Raw genomic sequence first — 20,509 nt, forward strand, 5'->3', positions numbered from 1 at the left:
ATCCCTCCCTAGTAATTCGCATAACCCACCATTTCAGCCATATTTAACCCATCATGATTTTCGGTGCAGCGAGCGCCATCAAATGCTTCGTGCGTGCTCAGTGGCGTGATGTCCACTCTACTCTTACTTAAGAGAAAAGTCTCTACTGTTATTGTTGTAGCAAACAACTGAAAACTGATTTTCAGTGGGATACCAATCCGGACACATTAACAGCAAACTCAAGAATCAGTTGAATGGTGGTTTATTTCTTTTATTGAAAAAACTTTACACGATGCTTTGTTACCTTAAAAATTACAAACTTTAAATACAGAACATATTTTCACAGATCAGTATAATATATAATGCACATTTAATCACTTGTAGATATTTTTGACTCTATTGCAGCTTTGTACCAAGTAAATTGGATAAATAGTTTATACATGTTTTCAGTACAAATATCAATATATTTCCTTCTTCAAATATTTGTTAAATAAAAATCAATAAAAAGAGAAAAAACTGTTTCAATTCTGATTCTTGGCTGGCCTCACAATTCTCTATGTAATAGCTGTTTTCTCATTTGGAATCTATGAACATGAGCTGCTGTGGAAGCTTAAGCACAGACGTTCGTGATTGACGGACGGCAACCGGAAGTCGAATGTTTTCTCTTTTGGCGTGGTTTTGCTCATTACCACGGACAGGAAAAGCTATTGTTGATGACTGTGGCTTGAAGTTCCAAACGCAATGGCGTGAAACGCTCCAAAAAGGGAAAAATTCAATTTCCGGTTGCCGTCCGTGGCTCAAAAACGTCTGTGCAAGTTCCCAAATAACTTGCCACTAGGAGAGTAAGCGCTCCTATATGCCATCCGAGTGTTTTCGCGCGTTCAGGGAGCATTTTGTCCCACGCCTTAATAACTGCATTTTTTCGTAAAATTTCTGATTGTTTAGAAAGACGTCATTTGTGATTATCTTACTACAGTCATGTTTCCCTAAAATTTCTAATTCCAACAGTTTTTATCTTTACCTGTTCTTTTAACTGTAAATCTTAAAAAAAGCACCTATACAAAGGAATTGATCAGCTCAAATCTCAAAGGTCTTACGTATCATGATAAATACCCTGCGTTCCAGACACAGCTACTGTTCATTAATGAACTCATTTTACTACACCTTGCATTTGCAATGTTTAGCAATCTTAAATGTCTCGCCCCAGATGTTCATCTTTACGTAATGGGGTTCACATTCCTGTGTTGCACCTGTCGTGCACTTGCTGTTATCAGAAGTCACATTAAAGCAGACTGGTTCTTTTACTTTGACACCGTTGGACAGCAGTGTCATTTTGTAAGTACCCGAGAAACAGGAAGGCTCACGAGTTCCAATGGACCTTTTTCGTCTCGTAGTGATCTGGCTAGGGGATGCGTCCATATTAACAGCGGCTACATCAACTTCGGTCTTAGATTCGCTGCTTGCGTCAAAGCTGGAAATCTCTGGTCTTTCGATTTTGTCCCCAGAAGATTCTTCTGATGTGATCGTTCGACCACTTCCGATGCTGAAAATTGCAGCAAGAATAAAAGCAACCTACGATAAAAACAACATGATTAATTCTGTTGTAATTGTGCGGAGTAATCCTTTAGTAGTCAAAAAGCTAATGATGTGAGCATACTATATTCTCTTAATGACAAAAATACGCCAAATTCTCGTTGGGAAACTGCAAAGGAATTCAAGGACTGATTATTTGATCAAGCTACGCCGATGAATGTGCACCAGACAGTCTTGATTAATTTATCCGAGTAGGTGAAAACGACAAAAAAAAAAAACAATACCTCGGATTTTCTTTTGCGGTGTGTTCGATCTTTAGGCTCACGAAAAATGGGACGATTGTGCCACATTAAACTACTTGAGTCATACTCCCATTTCATTTTCGAAGAAATATAGATTAACAAAATAGACACTTACATTCAAAATTTCCATGTCCTTTTTTTTTCTGTTCTGAACGTTAGAATACTTTACACTTCCGCAAATTTGTTGTTTAGTCTTCTCAAGCTGTGGATTAGTTGCTTCATGGCAAAGCAGAGAATCGTGGTCCTTTTATAAGAAAGAGCGATCCAAATTGGGTTCATACATCGACAAGAGGGAATGTACAGTTTGTCGATCATTACTTCAATCGATAAATATGTACACTTCTCGTTTCTCACTTTTGAGTCAGTTTCTACACGGATAAAAGAGAATTCCTTCAATCCTTTTAGCAATGTTTAAGCGCCGTTTTGTTGCTACAACTTCCTGTGAGAATGTAAGTTAAAACGGTGGATCACCCGCTCTATGCCCACGAATGAAAAAAATCACTCCTTTCAAAAAAAAAAGGATAACTGTATCTTCCCGTCTGACAAGCATTTTGCAGTAAGCCTCACAGTGCAAAAAAAAAAAAAAACCCCAAAAAAACAAATAAATAAAGAAATAAATAAAATTAAAAAAAAAAAATAATAATAATAAAAGTATTGAATATGCAGGCAGAAACAGCCGATAGAGCTAAAGTATTTTATTTATTAACTGTATTATAGATTTTATTTATTTATTTGTTTTTTTTTCCACTTTATGTATTATTAGCATTCGCGCCCCCGTCATACTATTTTCTCTGTAAATAGCATATGGACTTTTTTACTTCTATGATAATAAAAACAAGTCTCTGATTGTTGGGAAAAAACTATTTTTAACAGAATTGTCTATTGATTTGTTTTTATGTACGCAAATATTCTCTCCTTAAAAGATAAATGTGATATGTTTGACAAGCAATTTGTGATAAACGATACTGATTTCCGGAGTTACCGCAAGCACGTGGCGAAACATATGGTTTGATTTCTGAATATAATTCAACTTCGAACGATTTAAACTTCGGTTTTTCTATTACAACAAAAACAAGTAGATTACAGGGAATAAAACCAGTTGTTATTCGTCTTTTTTTCTTCGCTTCCATCTTCTTTTTTACGATTATTTGCACATATTCTATAAATTGAACGACAACAGGTTCGAAAAGCTATCGATGTATGATGACGTCACGACCATTGCACGACTCTGAATGAATTTATTTTGGATAAAAAATATCATTTCGAACACCATTTCCGTTGCACCCTTACAACGAGCGAAAAAAAGGAATGTCTTTTTATAGAAATGTGTCAAATGAGGTTTTTTTCGCTGTGTTGCGTGATATTTTGTAACTCTTCCGAAAAAAGTCGCGCCAAAATACATAAAAACTTCTCTTTCTTCCGGGTTCTCTCTGATTACCGAAAAAAGAAAAGTAATTAAACAGCGGTGATCGGGCAAAACAACTCAATATATTCTCTTCAACTGACGCAAATAAGACTTAACCTTCTGAGTCCTTAAGAAAAACAGGAATTGGCGAAAATACCAACTGCCTTAAAAACATAATGAAGTAAAAAGTGCCTTCTGCTGACCATCAGGATCGCGGTCCCAGGGAAGCGTGAGTTCATAAGGAAAACTGGTAATTTTTCACAAGAATGAAAATATCAGCATGATCAGGTATCACTGCAAAGGTGGGCGCCACACTGGAAAACACTGGCTGCATATGAAAGAGATCGTTCTCATGGATCATCTGCAGTATGTCTGAAACATTAGTACAGTCATACTCCCATTTCATTTTCGAAGAAATATAGATTAACAAAATAGACACTTACCTTCAAAATTTCCATGTCCTTTTCCGTGTACATTTTCCGCTCGGCTACCAGAATCTCGCCGTCTATTGCTTAAAATTGAATGACACTGGAGAAGCTTTCTTTTAGTTTTTTGAGCGTTTCACCGAAAGCACAGAGTATTTTCTGGTTATATTCAATTTTTGCTCAAGTTCGACCTTTTTGTTAATGATACAAGTTTTCATTTTTAAAGGGTTTTTAAGTGCATGTTGCTTTTCGAAACGAACTTTTGATTTTCAACTCTGTAACTCTTTGTTAATCATGATATTTGGTCAACAGAGTAAGAGGAAAGAAAGAAATTGCGTGATTGTGTTCTTTAGGATTTGTTAATCTCGCACCGTACCGACGCGGTAAGGACATGAATGAAATTTCAGCAACCGTAATAAATAAAGCCGCCATTGAGAATGAAAAATTTGAACATTCCATCCGAAAAAGAGGTACTGTCTTGTGACTAACCGGCATTCATAGTAACGTAACTTATCCAGTCTAGACATGAAAATAGGGTGTTTTGAAAATGCCTAGCCAGTCACGCGTAACAATTGGTTTTCTTTCAACTTTTTATGGGTACAACATTTCTTAGATTTTTGATGAATAGTAAACAAAAGGGAATAGGCATTATTAAGCAAATTACTGATGCTTTTACCGAGCAAATTACCTCGGGCAAACGTACACCGTGAAACGTTTGACATATTTGTTGTTCCAGAGGGGTGTCATTGAATCAAAATAAAAACTGGAAGCCTCCAGTTGAAAATCTTCTATGGGATTCTGGAAATACCGCACACCAGTGCAGTGAGCAGTAACCATGATCATGTAACCATGTAACTCAACATATTACCCCCTTCGATCACTAACCAACTCATCAAATTTTGCCCATTTCACAATGGTGAACCATAGGTTATCGATCATATCTGTATACAGCTATTTCAATTAACGTTGTCGGATCAAAGCTTAAAGCTTAAAGACATCTTCAAAGAGGCTGCCACCTCATCCGTTTGATATCCTAACATTTCTTTCATCCAAATGGGTCGCCATCGTATATCTTCACTGGACGGACGAGGCATGGCTGATTTTGATGAAAGCTGATAAAGTTATTCATAAAAAATCCTCAGAATCTACGAGGATAATACGAGGATTTTCGACATTCTCATACATTTCCTCTATAAATAAAAAATACAAACGGTCACACAGTTTGTGTGGGGGCCCTGTGGTTACAAGTTGTGATTGTTTGTTGTCTGTATTTCCACCACCGCGCAGAAAAAAGAAACGAAGTCTACCCTCTGCAACATGAAAATTTGTCTCCCTCCTAGGTGGTAATACTTGCAACAAACAATCGTAACTTTCAACGCAACATTTGTTGGGCGACAAGTTGCAAGTAAATGTTGCCCATGTTACTTGGCCTTCAACAGGGTAAAATTTGAAAACGATCAGGATTTAGTATTTTCAATTATAGAGTTCTATACTTTCGGGTCCTTAAATCTAATGTTCCCAGGCCCAATCGCGCTTATCGAGCAAGCCGAGCTGCTTGTCTGAAACTTGGAAGAGGGGCGCGTCTTCCCGATCAACTCTGATTGGAGCTTTGTGCAGAGTTAATTCGATACAAAAAAGTTTTACATACGTTTTCAGTGCAAACATCAACATAATTCTTGTTAAACTATTTGTTGAATAGAAATAAATAAATATGGACAAACTGTTTGAATTCTGATTGCTAGCCTCTTACGATTCTCTGATTAAAAGCAGTCTTTTCTCCTTCAGAATCTATGAACATTGACTGCCGCATATAAAATAACCTCTTAATGCCTTTGCCTCCAGGCCCCTGTTGTTGAAAGAGTGAATAACGGGTTATTAAGAGTTGTTGAAAGAGTGGATAACGCGTTTAAAACACTATCAAGCGGATAAAATGTCATTACAGTTAATACCAACATTTCCAAATTCCAAATTCCAATTCTACCTGGAAACAGTGGAGAGAAGAGCCACTCCGTAGATTCCACTGAAATTCCCCATTTATTTATTTATTTATTTATTTATTTATTTATTTATTTTATTTATTGATACGTTTGATCCGATGGATAGTGATTTGTCTGCTGGATATAGTTATCCATTTTTTGAACAACCTTGGCCTTCTTCCCGCTCTTAGCTGTAAGGTTTTGTGTAATTCCGTGGAAAAATGATTTGTTATTATTTTAATACAGTTGTCATGTTAACAGTAAATTTTTAATTTAAACAGTTTTTCTTTGTCTATTTTTTTACATGAAACTTTAAAGAAACACCACAAAGTATCTCAGCTCAAATTTCCTCTAAATTAATATTATTAAAAGTGTTAAATAACCTTTAACGAAGATGACATATAAATACCCTGTGTTCCAAACACAGCCGTTTCTACCTATGAATCGATTTGACTACGCCTTGCATGAGCAGTTTGTAGCAACCGAGAAGATCCCTCCCCCGATACTCATCTTAACGTAATGGGACAGTTCACCTGCCCGTGTATACTCGTGCTGAATTTTGAAATATTCTTTAAGTTGAAACGCATGCGCAAGTGAAAAATCACTTCACAAATCATATCATAACCATCGAATGTTAACTCAAACAATCTGAATAACCGCGCGCTTGGCGAATTAAGCGTACGGTTTGATTTCTGAATTCAATTCTGTGTTCAGTGATTTAAATTGGGGATTTTTCCACTGGAACCAATAGAACCCAATTCTATGGAATGAAACCAATTATTGTTCTTCTTTTCGCGGTCATTTACGCATATTCTACAAATTAAACAGCAACAGTTTCTAAAACATATTGTATGTATGATGACGTTACGGCTACATAAAGGCCCGTTTAAGCAGTTACAACATTCGGTTCAACTTACGTTCAGCACTTTGTTGAACCAGATGTTGGGAGCGTTTGAACAGGGCGTCCAACATTGTTGCGTGTTCAATAACAATTAAATTGGTTTAAACTTTCATTCAACACCATACAACATTTTCTTTTTTCTCAAAAATGTTGAATAGTTTTTAAGCCGTTTGAACCCTCCTTTCTGATCAACATTTGTCCAACATTTGCCCCTTTGCTGAAGGAACGTTGGTCAAATGTTGAAACCGTTTAAATGGGCCTTACACTTATGCAACAATCGTGATACTAATGTAACACTACGTTCTTTTGCGTGACAATGAGTGACTCTCCTACTGCGCGCCTCTCCCCTCTTTCCTGATTAGCTTGCCCTCTCACGACATTCAGCTTGACGAAAAACGTTGCCATCGATGGAAGGCAATATATTGAATTATTGAACCTGGTTGAGACAAACCGAAAGTAGATCTCACGCAACACAATGCAGAAAAACAAAAACTAGATTAAAGCGTTCTATTAAAAGATAATAGTTTTACGTTCCTTTTAGAAGTGCAACGGAAATGTTGTTAGGAATGATATTTTTTGCCCAAAATACATTCATCCAGAATTGAACAATGGCCGTGACGTCATCATACATCGATACCTTCTGGAACCTGTTGTCGTTCAATTTTTAGAATATGTGTAAATAATCGTGAAAAAGAAGATGATATAGAAGAATAAAGATGAACAATAAATGGATTTATTTCCTATAATTTAACTGTATTGGTTGTAATAGAAAATTCACAGTTTAAATCAGTGGGAGAGGAATTACAAGTTCAGAAATAAAACCGTATGCTTTGCCAGGTGCGCGCTGTGACTCTGGAATCAGGATCATTTATCGCGATGCTTCACCAAACATACCATACTTAGTTTTGATATTTTTAACTTAAGGGAGAGAATATTTTATTTAAATAAAAACTACAAATTACCGGATAAGATTGTTGTTAAAATAATTTCTTCACATCAACCAAGGACTTTTTTTCTACTTTTGCGGTGTGGGGCTTACTGCAAAATCCTTGAAATGGAGAAGAGTTGGTTTTCAGTATGTTTGAAAGGAACGATTTAATTGGTCGCGCGAAGTTGTGGCGTCAGTACCGCGCTTTAACATTGCTAAAAACGATGGCACTCAGTGGAATTCTATTGCCAAAAGGATCACAATCGAAAGAATTCCATTTTATGGTCTAGAAACGGCTGCATGACTCGAAATTACGTTGAAAGAGTAAAACGAGAGAGTACAAATACAACGAATGAAGTAATAGGGAGAAAATGTACATGAACACGAACCAAATTTGGATCGCTCTTTCTTATAAAATGAGCACCATTTTCTGCTTAGACATTAAGTCCTCGAATCGTCGGCTTGAGAAGACCAGGAGTTTAAAGTATTTTATACTTAGAGCAGCAAAACGAAGACACGGAAATTTTGAAGGTGGGTTTGTATACTTTTCGAAAATTTAACGGGAGTATAATTCAACCTATGTTACAGCATGATATTATATAAAGGAAAATAGAGGGAGATGTAAAGAATCAACCACAAGAGGACACAGAAAAAATCTGACCCCCAGATAGGATTCGAACCCACGACCCTCCGTGTTCTAGATCAGATGCTCTAACATCTGAGCTACTGAGGACTCGTTGGCGAGCAAGGGTCATTTTTGTGGGTTGGACTTACGAACCGCATCATGCGGTCACGCAGTCCATCACAAGCAACACATTAAGGCTTAACTGCATCCTTCAGTCACATTAATCGCAAGAAATGTCTCACCCATGAAGGAGCCTCCAACCAACCAACCAACCAACCTATGTCACTGCATGATATTACATAAAGGAAAATACAGGGAGATGTAAAGAATCAACCATAAGAGGACACAGAAAAAAATCTGAGCCCCCAGATGAATCCCATCTGGGGGTTCAGATTTTTTCTGTGTCCTCTTATGGTTGATTCTTTACATCTCCCTGTATTTTCCTGAGTATAATTCAACCAGCTTTACATGGAAAAATGGTCCCACTTTTCGTAAGCCGAAATGACGAATGCATAGCAGAACAACTTTTATGTTCTTTTTGTCCATTTTATTTCTTGGAATAATTAGTCCAACATTTTTCGCTTACACTTTCATCTCCGTGACTACATCCAACAATCTAGTCTTGTCACTAGATGTCATTGTCTCCCTTGGAGTTTTTCCAAGGAAAATTTGACGATAGATCAATACTACTATGCATGAGTGTCTTTATCTTGCAAGACTGAAGAAGTTAGGCGCAAATCACTAGCTTGTTAAGTATTTAACGATTTGCCAGAATTAACCGTGCTGTTTTTATCGTAGGTTGCTTTGATTCTTGCCGCCGTATATATCCTCGGAACTGGTCGTGCGATCACATTAGAAGAATCGTCACGGGATACCATTGACAAGGAGTTCGACAAACTGATCGTAAATGAAGACGAGGAAAGTGCTGTGCAAAATGAGGCCATTGGCATTTTAAGACTGACAGGTGAAGCAAGTTCAGCAAGCCCAGAGACTTCCAGCTATGACGCAAGCAGTGAATCTACGAACAACACGGTTGCAGCTGCTGTTTATGTGACCACGCCACATGAACAAACCGGAACGAGACGAAAAAGATCTGTTGCAGCAACTCCTGAGCTTTCCTGTTTCTCCGGTATTTACAGGTTGGAAGCACTATCCAAAGGAATCAAAGTTAAAATTCCTGTCTGCAGAGATGTGGCTTCAGCACGCGGCAAGTGTTTGGGTGCAACATTTAAAACCTATGGCAAACGGGCATGTGAACTGTCCCATTACGTTAAGATGAACATCGGGGGAGGGATCTTCTCGGTCGCTACAAACTGCTCATGCAAGGCATAGTAAAATAGGTTTATCAGTGATCAATGGCTGTGTCTGGAACGCAGGATATTTATGTTCTTGGATAAAGTTTATTTAAAGCTTGTATGTAAGACTATTTAAAAATATTTCGAAGAATTTGAGCTGAGCTCAAGATGCATGTAAACTAAATTGCAAAAAAAGAAGAACAGAACCTAAGCGCTGGAAAATGCTTGGATAGAAAATATACGAACGTTTCCTATCGTGGTGGCAAGTTATTAGTGATATTAACTCCATGTTTATAGGTTCCAAAGGAAAAGCAACAGCTATTACTATATAAGGAAATTGTCAGAGGCTTGGAATCAGAATTTAAACAGATTTTTTAATTTATTGTTAGTCAACCAAAGATGTCAACAGGAAATTTGCTGATAGTTGCCTGAAAACTTAAAAATAAATGTGGGTATTTGACGGTCAAAATATGATTTGTATCGCTGGGTTTATAATAAGGTCAATAAGCGAAATATTGTGTAAACTTATTTAATAAAACAATACTCAGTTTTCCCATTGATTTGTGCTTTTTGCAGTGAATTTACCTTCCCCTGCTATCACATTGTTTTACGAATTTTTTAAATATTCTTTGACGATGAACGCAAGTGAAAAATCACTTCACAAGTCATATCATAACCATCGAATGTTAACTCAAACAATGTGAATAACCCCGCGCTTGGCGAAGCGTACCTTAGCGAAGCGTACGGTTTGACTTCTTAATTTAATTCTGTTTGCAGTGATTTAAATTGGGGATTTTCCATTGAAAATTAACGATAAAAAAGAACAACGTTTCGGTGTGGTCATGACGCCATTATCAAGTTCGGAGAAATTAAAATTAAGTCAATTTCAGAAATAGCTCACCAAAATTAACATTTCTGATTGACTTACTTCGAACTTGATAATGGCGTCATGACAACACAGAAACGTTGTTTGTTTTTATCGTTTATTTCCACTTGCTATTTATATCTAAACCTTTACTTATAAGGATTAAAACAACTCAATTCTATGGAATAAGACCAATTATTGTTCGTCTTTTCGAGATCATTTACGCATATTCTACAAATTGGACAGCAACATGTACAGGTTCGAAAAGATGTCGTAACGGTATGATGACGTTACGGCTACATTAAGGCTCGTTTAAGCGGTTACAACATTTGGTTCAACATACGTTCAACACTTTGTTGAACCAGATGTTGGGAGCGTTTGAACAGGTCTTCTCAAACTCATTAAAAATTCATCAAAAGAAAACAAAGAAAATCACTACTGTGACCTTGGTTTGGATATGTGTTCCTAATTACCATAACATTTTTGCCAACTTTAGCCTTGAATAGGCCATTTTCATGATGGCGTCATTTGACTACAACTACCAGAATTCATTTCGTTTTCCTTTTCAAATTCAAATTTTGTAATCCCAGTGGAGAGCAAAGAACAATAGCTCTAATTAGCGTGAGAAAACAAAAAACTGAAGGATTCTAGTAGTTGTAGTCAATTGACGCCATCATGAAAATGTCCTATTCCTCCAAGAATTATTGATCATCTGAGAAGTCATATCAAACACTCGAAAGTTTGTTTAATCTGATATCCAAACACCTCGAAGTCGTTTAAAGAAACTCGGCTGCGCCTGGTTTTTTCAACCTATTTCTCAGTGTTTGGATATCTGATGAAACACACCTTCTCGTGTTTGATATATTACTTCTCAAACTCATTAATAATTCATCAAGAAAAAACAAAGAAAATCACTACCGTGACCGTGGTTTGGATATGTGATCCTAATTAACATAAAATTTTGCCAACTTTAGCCTTGAATTTATCCAAGAATTGTTAATCATTTGAGAAGCCATATCAAACACTCGAAAGTGTGTTTCATCAGAAATCCAAACACTTCGAAGTCGTTTAAAAAAACTCGGCTGCGCCTCGTTTTATCAACCTACTTCTCAGTGTTTGGATATCTGATGAAACACTCTTCGTCGTGTTTGATATATTACGTCCAACATTGTTGAAAGCGTGTTGAATGAAATTTAAATTGGTTTAAACTTTCGTTCAACACTATACAACATTTTCTTTGTTCTGAAAAAATTTGTATGGTGTTGAAGCTATTTGAACACTCCTTTCAACATTTGTTCAACATTTGCCCAGCATCCGTTCAACTTTTGTCGAAAGAACGATGGTGAAATGTTGAAACCATTTAAACAGGCCTTAAAATATGCAACAAGCGTGACACTAATGTAACGATACTTTATTTATTATTTAACGTGGGATTTACGCTTAGCTTAGTCAGCTAGTTTACAGGTAATCTACGGCCAAGTATGTAATAAAAATTAGAAACTAAAAATGAACAACAATTCATGGTTTACAAACTGTAAAAGCTAAGAACCAAGAATTGGATAAAAAAAAAAAAATTCCAATGTCAGCCTAAACTTGAGCAATCGTATTTTGTTCTTCACTTCATTATTATAATTAAATTTCAACTTTACAGTGATGACAATACGGAATAAACACCACACAGGCCAACAAATGGATATTCAGCTTAATACTCACTAACCATTACACTGTCTTATTATATGGCTGGCTCCGCGAGCGGGCAAGATGAGTCAAATTCTGCGCTGTGATTGGCTACCCGAGCGGGCAAGATGGAGCTATCTTGCCCGCTCGGGATTACCCGTTGCCCGTCCGCTTGGCATCGAAAGTTTAATCCCAACAACAATGCGGGTTTTCTTCGATTTTCTCGTTGTTTTGGGGGAAAACGCTCACTAAAAAGTTCGGTAAACTCTCAACATTTACCTAAAGGAAAGGAAGGAGAATGGAATCGTCCTGGTGTAGTGAAAACTTCGTTTCAGCTACAATGAATTTGAGTTGAATCGGTGAGTTGCTCTGTGTGTAGTATTTTAGATAGAATTGATTTTGAAAAACTTATTGTCTCAAGTCGAGTGCCAAATTGATAAGTTCTCTAGGTTTGCAATGACTGTATTTAAACCATAGCGTAGTGGAAGTTGCGGTTAGTGTTTAGAGCAGTTCAGAAAAGTATTTTTTTTAAGTTCGCCGAAGAAGCTCACGTTTTTAATTCAGCCGCTTCTTGCTTGTTGTAAACAACAAAATCGTGTCAAAGTTTCGCCCAGTTTTCTGATTTACCTGCTCTTTTCTTCGGCTTATGTTTGCATATAATCTCAAAATCTATTGTTTCATTCAAGAATTAATGATTGGAAGCCGAAAACTGTGTAAAAAAATTTTATTATTTACGCCACCGCGCGATCGCCTGAAAATGGCGAGTTTGCCGGATTCTATTCAAATCTTCCCGCTCTTGCGAAAATCTAAATTTTTCGTTCTCAATAATTGTACACTTCCTTTAAGCCATTATAAAGTTAGAGCCCTGAGATAATTTAGGATTCCTTGTTTTCCACCATTACATGCTAATCCAAAGGTGCACTGAAAATAAATCTTGCACCGGCCGGCTACGAAGAATTTCTTTCCGAGTAGAGCAGTTTCATGTCGTGTTTTGTTTTGTTATTGTAGTTTTAACTTGATGGTAAAGCCATATAATAAATCCTTTATTGACCAAGCTTGCTCGGTCAAGATGGCTGGATATTGGCCTCGTTCTTTTTTTGCGTTTTTATGGACCTCGACTTCGTCTCGGTCCATAAAAACGCAAAAAAAGAACTTGGCCAATATCCAGCCATCTTGACCTCACGCTTGGTCAATAACGCATATTTCTTGCTCCGATACTTTTGCACATCACGGTCATAGTGATCGCATAAATAAATTAAGACCTTTGTTTAAAAGTGTTAATCTGACATACCCTTCAAAACAACTTTTTCCCGCGGGCCACCATTTTTAGATTTTATGATTTTATTTCGGTTACTTAACCATTACCAGTTTTATTCCTTTAGTTGCCAGTGTGCCGTTTTTGTCATTCATTTCCAAAATTTCGCAATTTTTTTTACATTAATTGAAGTCTGATGTCCTTTGCATTGATTGGTCCTTGTGCAATAACATTGTTGGCCTTTGATTAGTTCTCTGTCAATCTTTTATCGATTTTCAAAACACGTCCCACCCGAACTTGTTGAGCGGATTCACAAATTTGAGTACATCGCTATGTGGTAGATTTACTAACGTAATTACTTACTCACAGATACTCACTAATTTTGTCACAAATTATCTCATATATGCCATCCACCCATCCCACTCATCATTACACTTATTACCATGATTTCACTGACATCTCATTGAAATCCCTTATGAATCCACGCCACCAACACCTCTACTCATACCCATGAAGTCACACATATCCCATGAATCCACGCCACCAAAATCTCTACTTATACCCATGAAGTCACATATATCCCATGATTACCCCGTAATCAATACACCTCATTACCCCTCCCTAGTAATTCGCATAACCCATCATTTCAGCCATACCTTCCATTTTGGTTGCTGCGAGCGCCGTCAATGCTTCGTGCGAACTCAGCGGCGTGATGTCCACTCTACTCTTACTTAAGAGAAAAGTCTCTACTTTTATAGTTATAGCAAACAACTGAAAACTGATTTTCAGTGGGATACCAATCCGGACACATTAACAGCAAACTCAAGAATCAGTTGAATGGTGGTTTATCTCTTTTATTGAAAAAACTTTACACGATGCTTTGTTACCTTAAAAATTACAAACTTTAAATACAGAACATATTTTCATGATCAGTATAAAAACAATGCACAGTTAATCTCTTGTAGATATTTTTGACTGTATTGCAGCTTTGTACCAAGTAAATTGGATATTAAATAGTTTATACATGTTTTCAGTACAAATATCAATATATTTCCTTGTTCAAATATTTGTTAAATAAAAATTAATAAAAAGAGAAAAAACTGTTTCAATTCTGATTCTACGCTGGCCTCACAATTCTCTATGTAATAGTTGTTTTTTTCATTCGGAATCTATGAACATGAGCTGCTGTGGAAGCTTAAGCACAGACGTTCGTGATTGACGGACGGCAACCGGAAGTCGAATGTTTTCTCTTTTGACGTAGTTTTGCTCATTACCACGGACAGGAAAAGCTATTGTTGATGACTGTGGCGTGAAGTTCCAAACGCAATGGCGTGAAACGCTCCAATAAAGGGAAAAATTCAATTTCCGGTTGCCGTCCGTGGCTCAAAAACGTCTGTGCAAGTTCCCAAATGACTTGCCTCTAGAAGAGTAAGCGCTCCTATATGCCATCCGAGTGTTTTCCTGTGTTCAGGGAGCATTTTGTCCCACGCTTTGATAGCTGCAAGGTTTCGTAAAAGTTCTGATTGTTTAGAAAGACGTCATTTGTGATTATCTTACTACAGTCATGTTTCCCTAAAATTTCTAATTCAAACAGTTTTTATCTTTACCTGTTCTTTTAACTGTAAATCTTAAAAAAAGCACCTATACAAAGGAATTGATCAGCTCAAATCTCAAAGGTCTTACGTATCATGATAAATACCCTGCGTTCCAGACACAGCTACCTTTCATTAATGAACTCATTTTACTATACCTTGCATTTGCAATGTTTAGCAATCTTAAATGTCTCGCCCCAGATGTTCATCTTTACGTAATGGGGTTCACATTCCTGTGTTGCACCTGTTGTGCACTTGCTGTTATCAGAAGTCACATTTAAGCAGACTGGTTCTTTTACTTTGACACCGTTGGACAGCAGTGTCATTTTGTAAGTACCCGAGAAACAGGAAGGCTCACGAGTTCCAATGGATCTTTTTCGTCTCGTAGTGGTCTGGTTAGGGGATGCGTCCATATTGACAGCGGCTATATCAACTTCGGTCTTAGATTCGCTGCTTGCGTCAAAGCTGGAAATCTCTGGTCCTTCGATTGTGTCCCTAGAAGATTCTTCTGATGTGATCGTTCGACCACTTCCGATGCTGAAAATTGCAGCAAGAATAAAAGCAACCTACGATAAAAACAACACGATTAATTCTGTTGTAATTGTGCGGAGTAATCCTTTAGTAGTCAAAAAGCTAATGATGTGAGCATAATTCTTCTAATGACAAAAATACGCCAAATTCTCCTTGGGAAACTGCAAAGGAATTCAAGGACTAAATTATTTGATCAAGCTACACCGATGAATGTGCCCCAAACATTCTTGATTAATTTAGCCGAGTAGACAAAAACGGCACAAAAAAAGATAATACCTCGGATTTTCTTTTGCGGTGCGTTCGATCTTTAGTCTCACGAGAAATGGAACAATTGTGCCACATTAAACTGTTTAGTCATACTCCCGTTTCATTTTTAAAGAAATATAGATTAACAAAATAGACACTCACCTTAAAAATTTCCATGTCCTTTATTTTCTGTTCTGAGCGTTAAAATTCTTTACACTTCTGCAAATTTGTTGTTTAGTCTTCTCAAGCTGTGGATTCGTGGACTATGTTGCAAAGCAGAAAATGGTGGTCCTTTTATAAGAAAGAGCGATACAAATTGGGTTCATACATCGACAAGAGGGAAAGTACAGTTTGTCGATCATTACTTCAATCGATAAATATGTACACTTCTCGTTTCTGGTCTTAAACTACTTTTGAGTCAGTTTCTACACGGATAAAAGAGAATTCCTCCAATCCTTTTAGCAATGTTTAAACACCGTTATGACGCTACAACTTCCTGTGAGAATGTAAGTTAAAACTGTGTATCACCCGCCCTATGCTCGCGAGTGAAAAAAAAATCACTCCTTTCAGAATAAAAGAATAACTGTATCTTCCCGCCTGACAAGCATTTTGCAGTATGCCGCACAGTGCAAAAATAATGATAATAATAATAATAATAATAATAATAATAATAATAATAATAATAATAATAATAATTCAATATGTAGCCAGAAACAGTCGACAAAGCCAAAGTATTTTATTTATTAACTGTATTATACATTTTATTTATTTATTTATTTTCATTTTTCTTCCACTTTATATATTATTAGCATTCGCGCCCCGTCATACTATTTTATCTGTAAATAGCATATGGACTTTTTTACTGCTATAATAATAATAACAAGTTCCCGATTGTTGGGAAGAAACTATTTTTAACAGAATTTTCTAGTGATTTGTTTTTATGTACGCAAATATTCTTTCCTTAAAAGTTACATATCAAATGTTTGACAAGCAATTTGTGATAAACGATACTGATTTCCGGAGTTACCGCGAACACATAGCGAAACATATGGTTTGATTTCTGAATATAATTCCACTTTGCACGATTTAATTTGCGGCTTTCCTATTACAACAGAAACAGGTAAATTACAGGGAATAAAACCAGTTGTTATTCACCTTTTTTTCCTTCTCTATTATCTTCTGTTTTACGATTATTTGCACATATTCTACAAATTGAACGACATCAGGTTCGAAAAGCTATCGATGTATAATGATGACATCATGACCATTGCACGATTCTGGATAAATTTGTTTTGGATAAAAAATATCATTCCTAACACCATTTCCGTTGCACCCTTACAACGAGCGGAAAAAGGAATGTCTTTTTATAGAAATGTGTCAAATGAGGTTTTTTTTTGGCTGTTTTGCGTGACATTTTGTGACTCTTCCGAAAAAAGTCGCGCCAAAATTCATATAAACTTCTCTTACTTCCTGGTTCTCTCTAATTACCACAAAGAAATTAAAAAGCTGTTATCGTTCAAAACAACTCAATATATTCTTTTCTACTGACGCTAATAAGACTCAACCTTCTTTGTCCAAAAGAAAAAAGGGAATTGACGAAAATACCAACTGCCCTATTTTCAAACATAATGAAGTAAAAAGTGCCTTCTGCTGACCATCAGGATCGCGGTCCCAGGGAAGCGTGAGTTCATGAGGAAAACTGGTAATCTTTCACAAGAATGAAAATATCAGCATGGTCAGGTATCACTGCAAAGGTGTGCGCCACACTGGAAAACACTGGCTGCATATGAAAGAGATCGTTCTCATGGATCATCTGCACTATATCTGAAACACTAGTACATCCATGGACGAAAACTCGTGTATATTTTCCGCTCAACTTCCAGAATCTCGCCGTCCATCTCTTTAATGACACTGGACAAACTTTCTTTATTGAGTATTTCACCAAAAGAATAGAGTATTTTCTGGTTATATTCAATTTCTGCTCAAGTGTGACCTCTTCGTTATCAATACCAGTTTTCATTTTTATAGTTTTTTAAGTGCATACTGCTTTTCGAAATGAACTTTTTGATAATCAACTCTGAAATTCTTTGTAATTTATGATATTTAGTATTAAAACAGAGTAGGAGGAAAGAAAGCAAATGCGTGATTATGTCCTTTAGGATTTGACAATCTCGCACCGTGGCTACGCGGTAAGGACATGAATGAAATTTCAGCAACCCATTCCCATTGGGAATGAAAAATTTGAACATTCCGGCATTCATGGAAAGGCAACTTATCCGGTCTAGGCATGAAAAAGGGTGTTCTGAAAATACCTTACCAGTCGCGTGTAGCAATTGGTTTTATTTCTACTTTGTATGGGTACAACATTTCTTAGATTTTTTATGAATAGTAAACAAATTCTTAGATTTTTTATGAATAGTAAACAAAAGGGAAGAGGCATTATTATGCATATTACTGATGCTTTTACCGAGCAAATTACCTCGGGCAAATGTACACCGTGAAACGTCTGGCATATTTGTTGTTCCAGAGGGGCGTCATTGAATCAAAATAAAAACTGGAAGCCTCCAGTTGAAAATCTTCTATGGGATTCTGGAAATACCGCGCACCAGTGCAGTGAGCAGTAACCATGAGCGAACTCAACATATTACCCCCTTCGATCACTAACCAACTCATCAAATTTTGCCCATTTCACAATGGTGAACCATAGGTTATCGATCATATCTGTATACAGCTATTTCAATTAACGTTGTCGGATCAAAGCTTAAAGCTTTAATAAAGACATCTTCAAAGAGGCTGCCACCTCATCCGTTCGATATCCTAACATTTCTTTCATCCAAATGGGTCGCCATCGTATATCTTCACTGGACGGACGAGGCATGGCTGATTTTGATGAAAGCTGATGAACTTATTCATAAAAAAATCCACAGAATCTTGAGGTCTTGTCTTACAACTTTACACTTTGATCCGACAACGTTAATTGAAATAGCTGTATCTCGAAAACAGTGGAAACTTTATAGTTACGATTACACTCGACTGAACGTCCAACGCCTACCCCTCAAATCGCTAAATTCGCCGTCTTTAACCTCAAGAACGAAAACACACAACATTTAAGGTAAAAATATGATTATTTTAATGTTAAATAATAATATTTATCGCAATCTAGTACGATAAACAAGGATTTTCGACATTCCCATACATTTCCTCTATAAATTCAAAATACAAACGGTCACAAAGTTTGTGTGGGGGCCCTGTGGTTACAAGTTGTGATTGTTTGTTGTCTGTATTACCACCTCCGCGCAGAAAAAAGAAACGAAGTCTACCTTCTGCAACATGAAAATTTGTCTCCCTCCTAGGTGGTAATACACGCAACAAACAATCGCAACTTTCAACGCAATATTTTTTGCGCGACAAGTTGCAAGAAAGTGTTGCCCATGCTACTTGGCCTTTAACAGGGTAAAAAGATCAGGATTTAGTATTTTCAATTATAGAGTTCTATACTTTAGGGTCCTTAAATCTAATGTTCCCAGGCTCAATCGCGCTTATCGAGCGAGCCGAGCTGCTTGTCTGAAACTTGGAAGAGGGGCCTTACACTTATGCAACAATCGTGATACTAATGTAACACTACGTTCTTTTGCGTAAAAATGAGTGACTCTCCTATTGCCTCTCCCCTCTTTCCTGATTAGCTTGCCCTCTCACGACATTCAGCTTGACGAAAAACGTTGCCATCGATGGAAGGCAATATATTGAATTATTGAACTTGGTTGAGACAAAGCGAAAGTAGATCTCACGCAACACAACGCAGAAAAACAAAAACTAGATTAAAACGTTCTATAAAACGACAATAGTTTTACGTTCCTTTTAGGAGTGCAACGGAAATGTTGTTAGGAATGATATTTTTTGCCCAAAATACATTCATTCAGAATTGAACAATGGCCGTGACGTCATCATACATCGATACCTTCTCGAACCTGTTGTCGTTCAATTTTAAGAATATGTGTAAATAATCGTGAAAAAGAAGATGATATAGAAGAATAAAGATGAACAATAAATGGATTTATTCCCTATAATTCGAATGTATTGGTTGTAATAGAAAATTCACAGTTTAAATCAGTGAGAGAGGAATTACAAGTTCAGAAATAAAACCGTATGCTTTGCCAGGTGCGCGCTGTGACTATGGAATCAGGATCATTTATCGCGATGCTTCACCAAACATACCATACTTAGTTTTGATATTTTTAACTTAAGGGGGAGAATATTTTATTTAAATAAAAACTTCAAATTACCGGATAAGATTGTTGTTAAAATAATTTCTTCACATCAACCAAGGACTTCTTTCTATTTTTGCGGTGTGAGACTTACTGCAAAATCCTTGTAACGCGAGAAGAGTTGGTTTTCAGTATGTTTGAAAGGAACGATTTAATTGGTCGCGCAAAGTTGTGGCGTCAGCATGGCGCTTTAACATTGCTAAAACGATGGCATTCAGTGGAATTCTATTACCAAAAGGATCACAATCGAAAGAATTCCATTTTATGGTCTAGAAACGGCTGCATGACTCGAAATTACGTTGAAAGAGTAAAACGAGAGAGTACAAATACAACGAATGAAGTAATAGGGAGAAAATGTACATGAACATGAACCAAATTTGGATCGCTCTTTCTTATAAAATGAGCACCATTTTCTGCTTGGACATTAAGTCCACGAATCGTCGGCTTGAGAATACCAGGAGTTTAAAGTATTTTATTCTTAGAGCAGAAAACGAAGACATGGAAATTTTGAAGGTGGGTGGCTATATTTTTTAATGTATACTTTTCGAAAATCTAACGGGAGTATAATTCAACCTATGTTACTGCATGATATTATATAAAGGAAAATAGAGGGAGATGTAAAGAATCAACCACAAGAGAACAGAGAAAAAATCTGAGCCCCCAGATGGGATTCGAACCCACGACCCTCCGTGTTCTAGATCGGATGCTC

The 20,509-nt window shown here is 36.8% G+C and overlaps 2 protein-coding genes across 2 annotated transcripts; both read right to left on the minus strand.

The window, feature by feature from the left end:
* Positions 1-265: 265 nt before the first annotated feature.
* Positions 266-2,009, minus strand: LOC146460677 (uncharacterized). The gene is made up of 2 exons (XM_085087903.1): positions 1,930-2,009; positions 266-1,551 (listed from the first exon to the last, which is right to left on the minus strand). Exons 1-2 carry the CDS (start codon positions 1,942-1,944, stop codon positions 1,138-1,140), a joined length of 429 nt encoding a protein of 142 aa, XP_084944029.1. The 5' UTR covers positions 1,945-2,009; the 3' UTR covers positions 266-1,137.
* A 12,561-nt stretch (positions 2,010-14,570) lies between these two features.
* On the minus strand, positions 14,571-15,794 carry LOC146460678 (uncharacterized). Its single transcript, XM_085087867.1, has 2 exons — positions 15,698-15,794; positions 14,571-15,324 (listed from the first exon to the last, which is right to left on the minus strand). The coding sequence occupies exons 1-2, from the start codon at positions 15,710-15,712 to the stop codon at positions 14,911-14,913; spliced, it is 429 nt and encodes a 142-aa protein (XP_084943993.1). The 5' UTR covers positions 15,713-15,794; the 3' UTR covers positions 14,571-14,910.
* Positions 15,795-20,509: the final 4,715 nt, after the last annotated feature.

The sequence above is a fragment of the Pavona decussata genome, unplaced genomic scaffold (assembly GCF_977016875.1).
Source record: "Pavona decussata unplaced genomic scaffold, jaPavDecu1.1 SCAFFOLD_208, whole genome shotgun sequence".
In the NCBI taxonomy this organism is placed as follows: domain Eukaryota; kingdom Metazoa; phylum Cnidaria; class Anthozoa; order Scleractinia; family Agariciidae; genus Pavona; species Pavona decussata.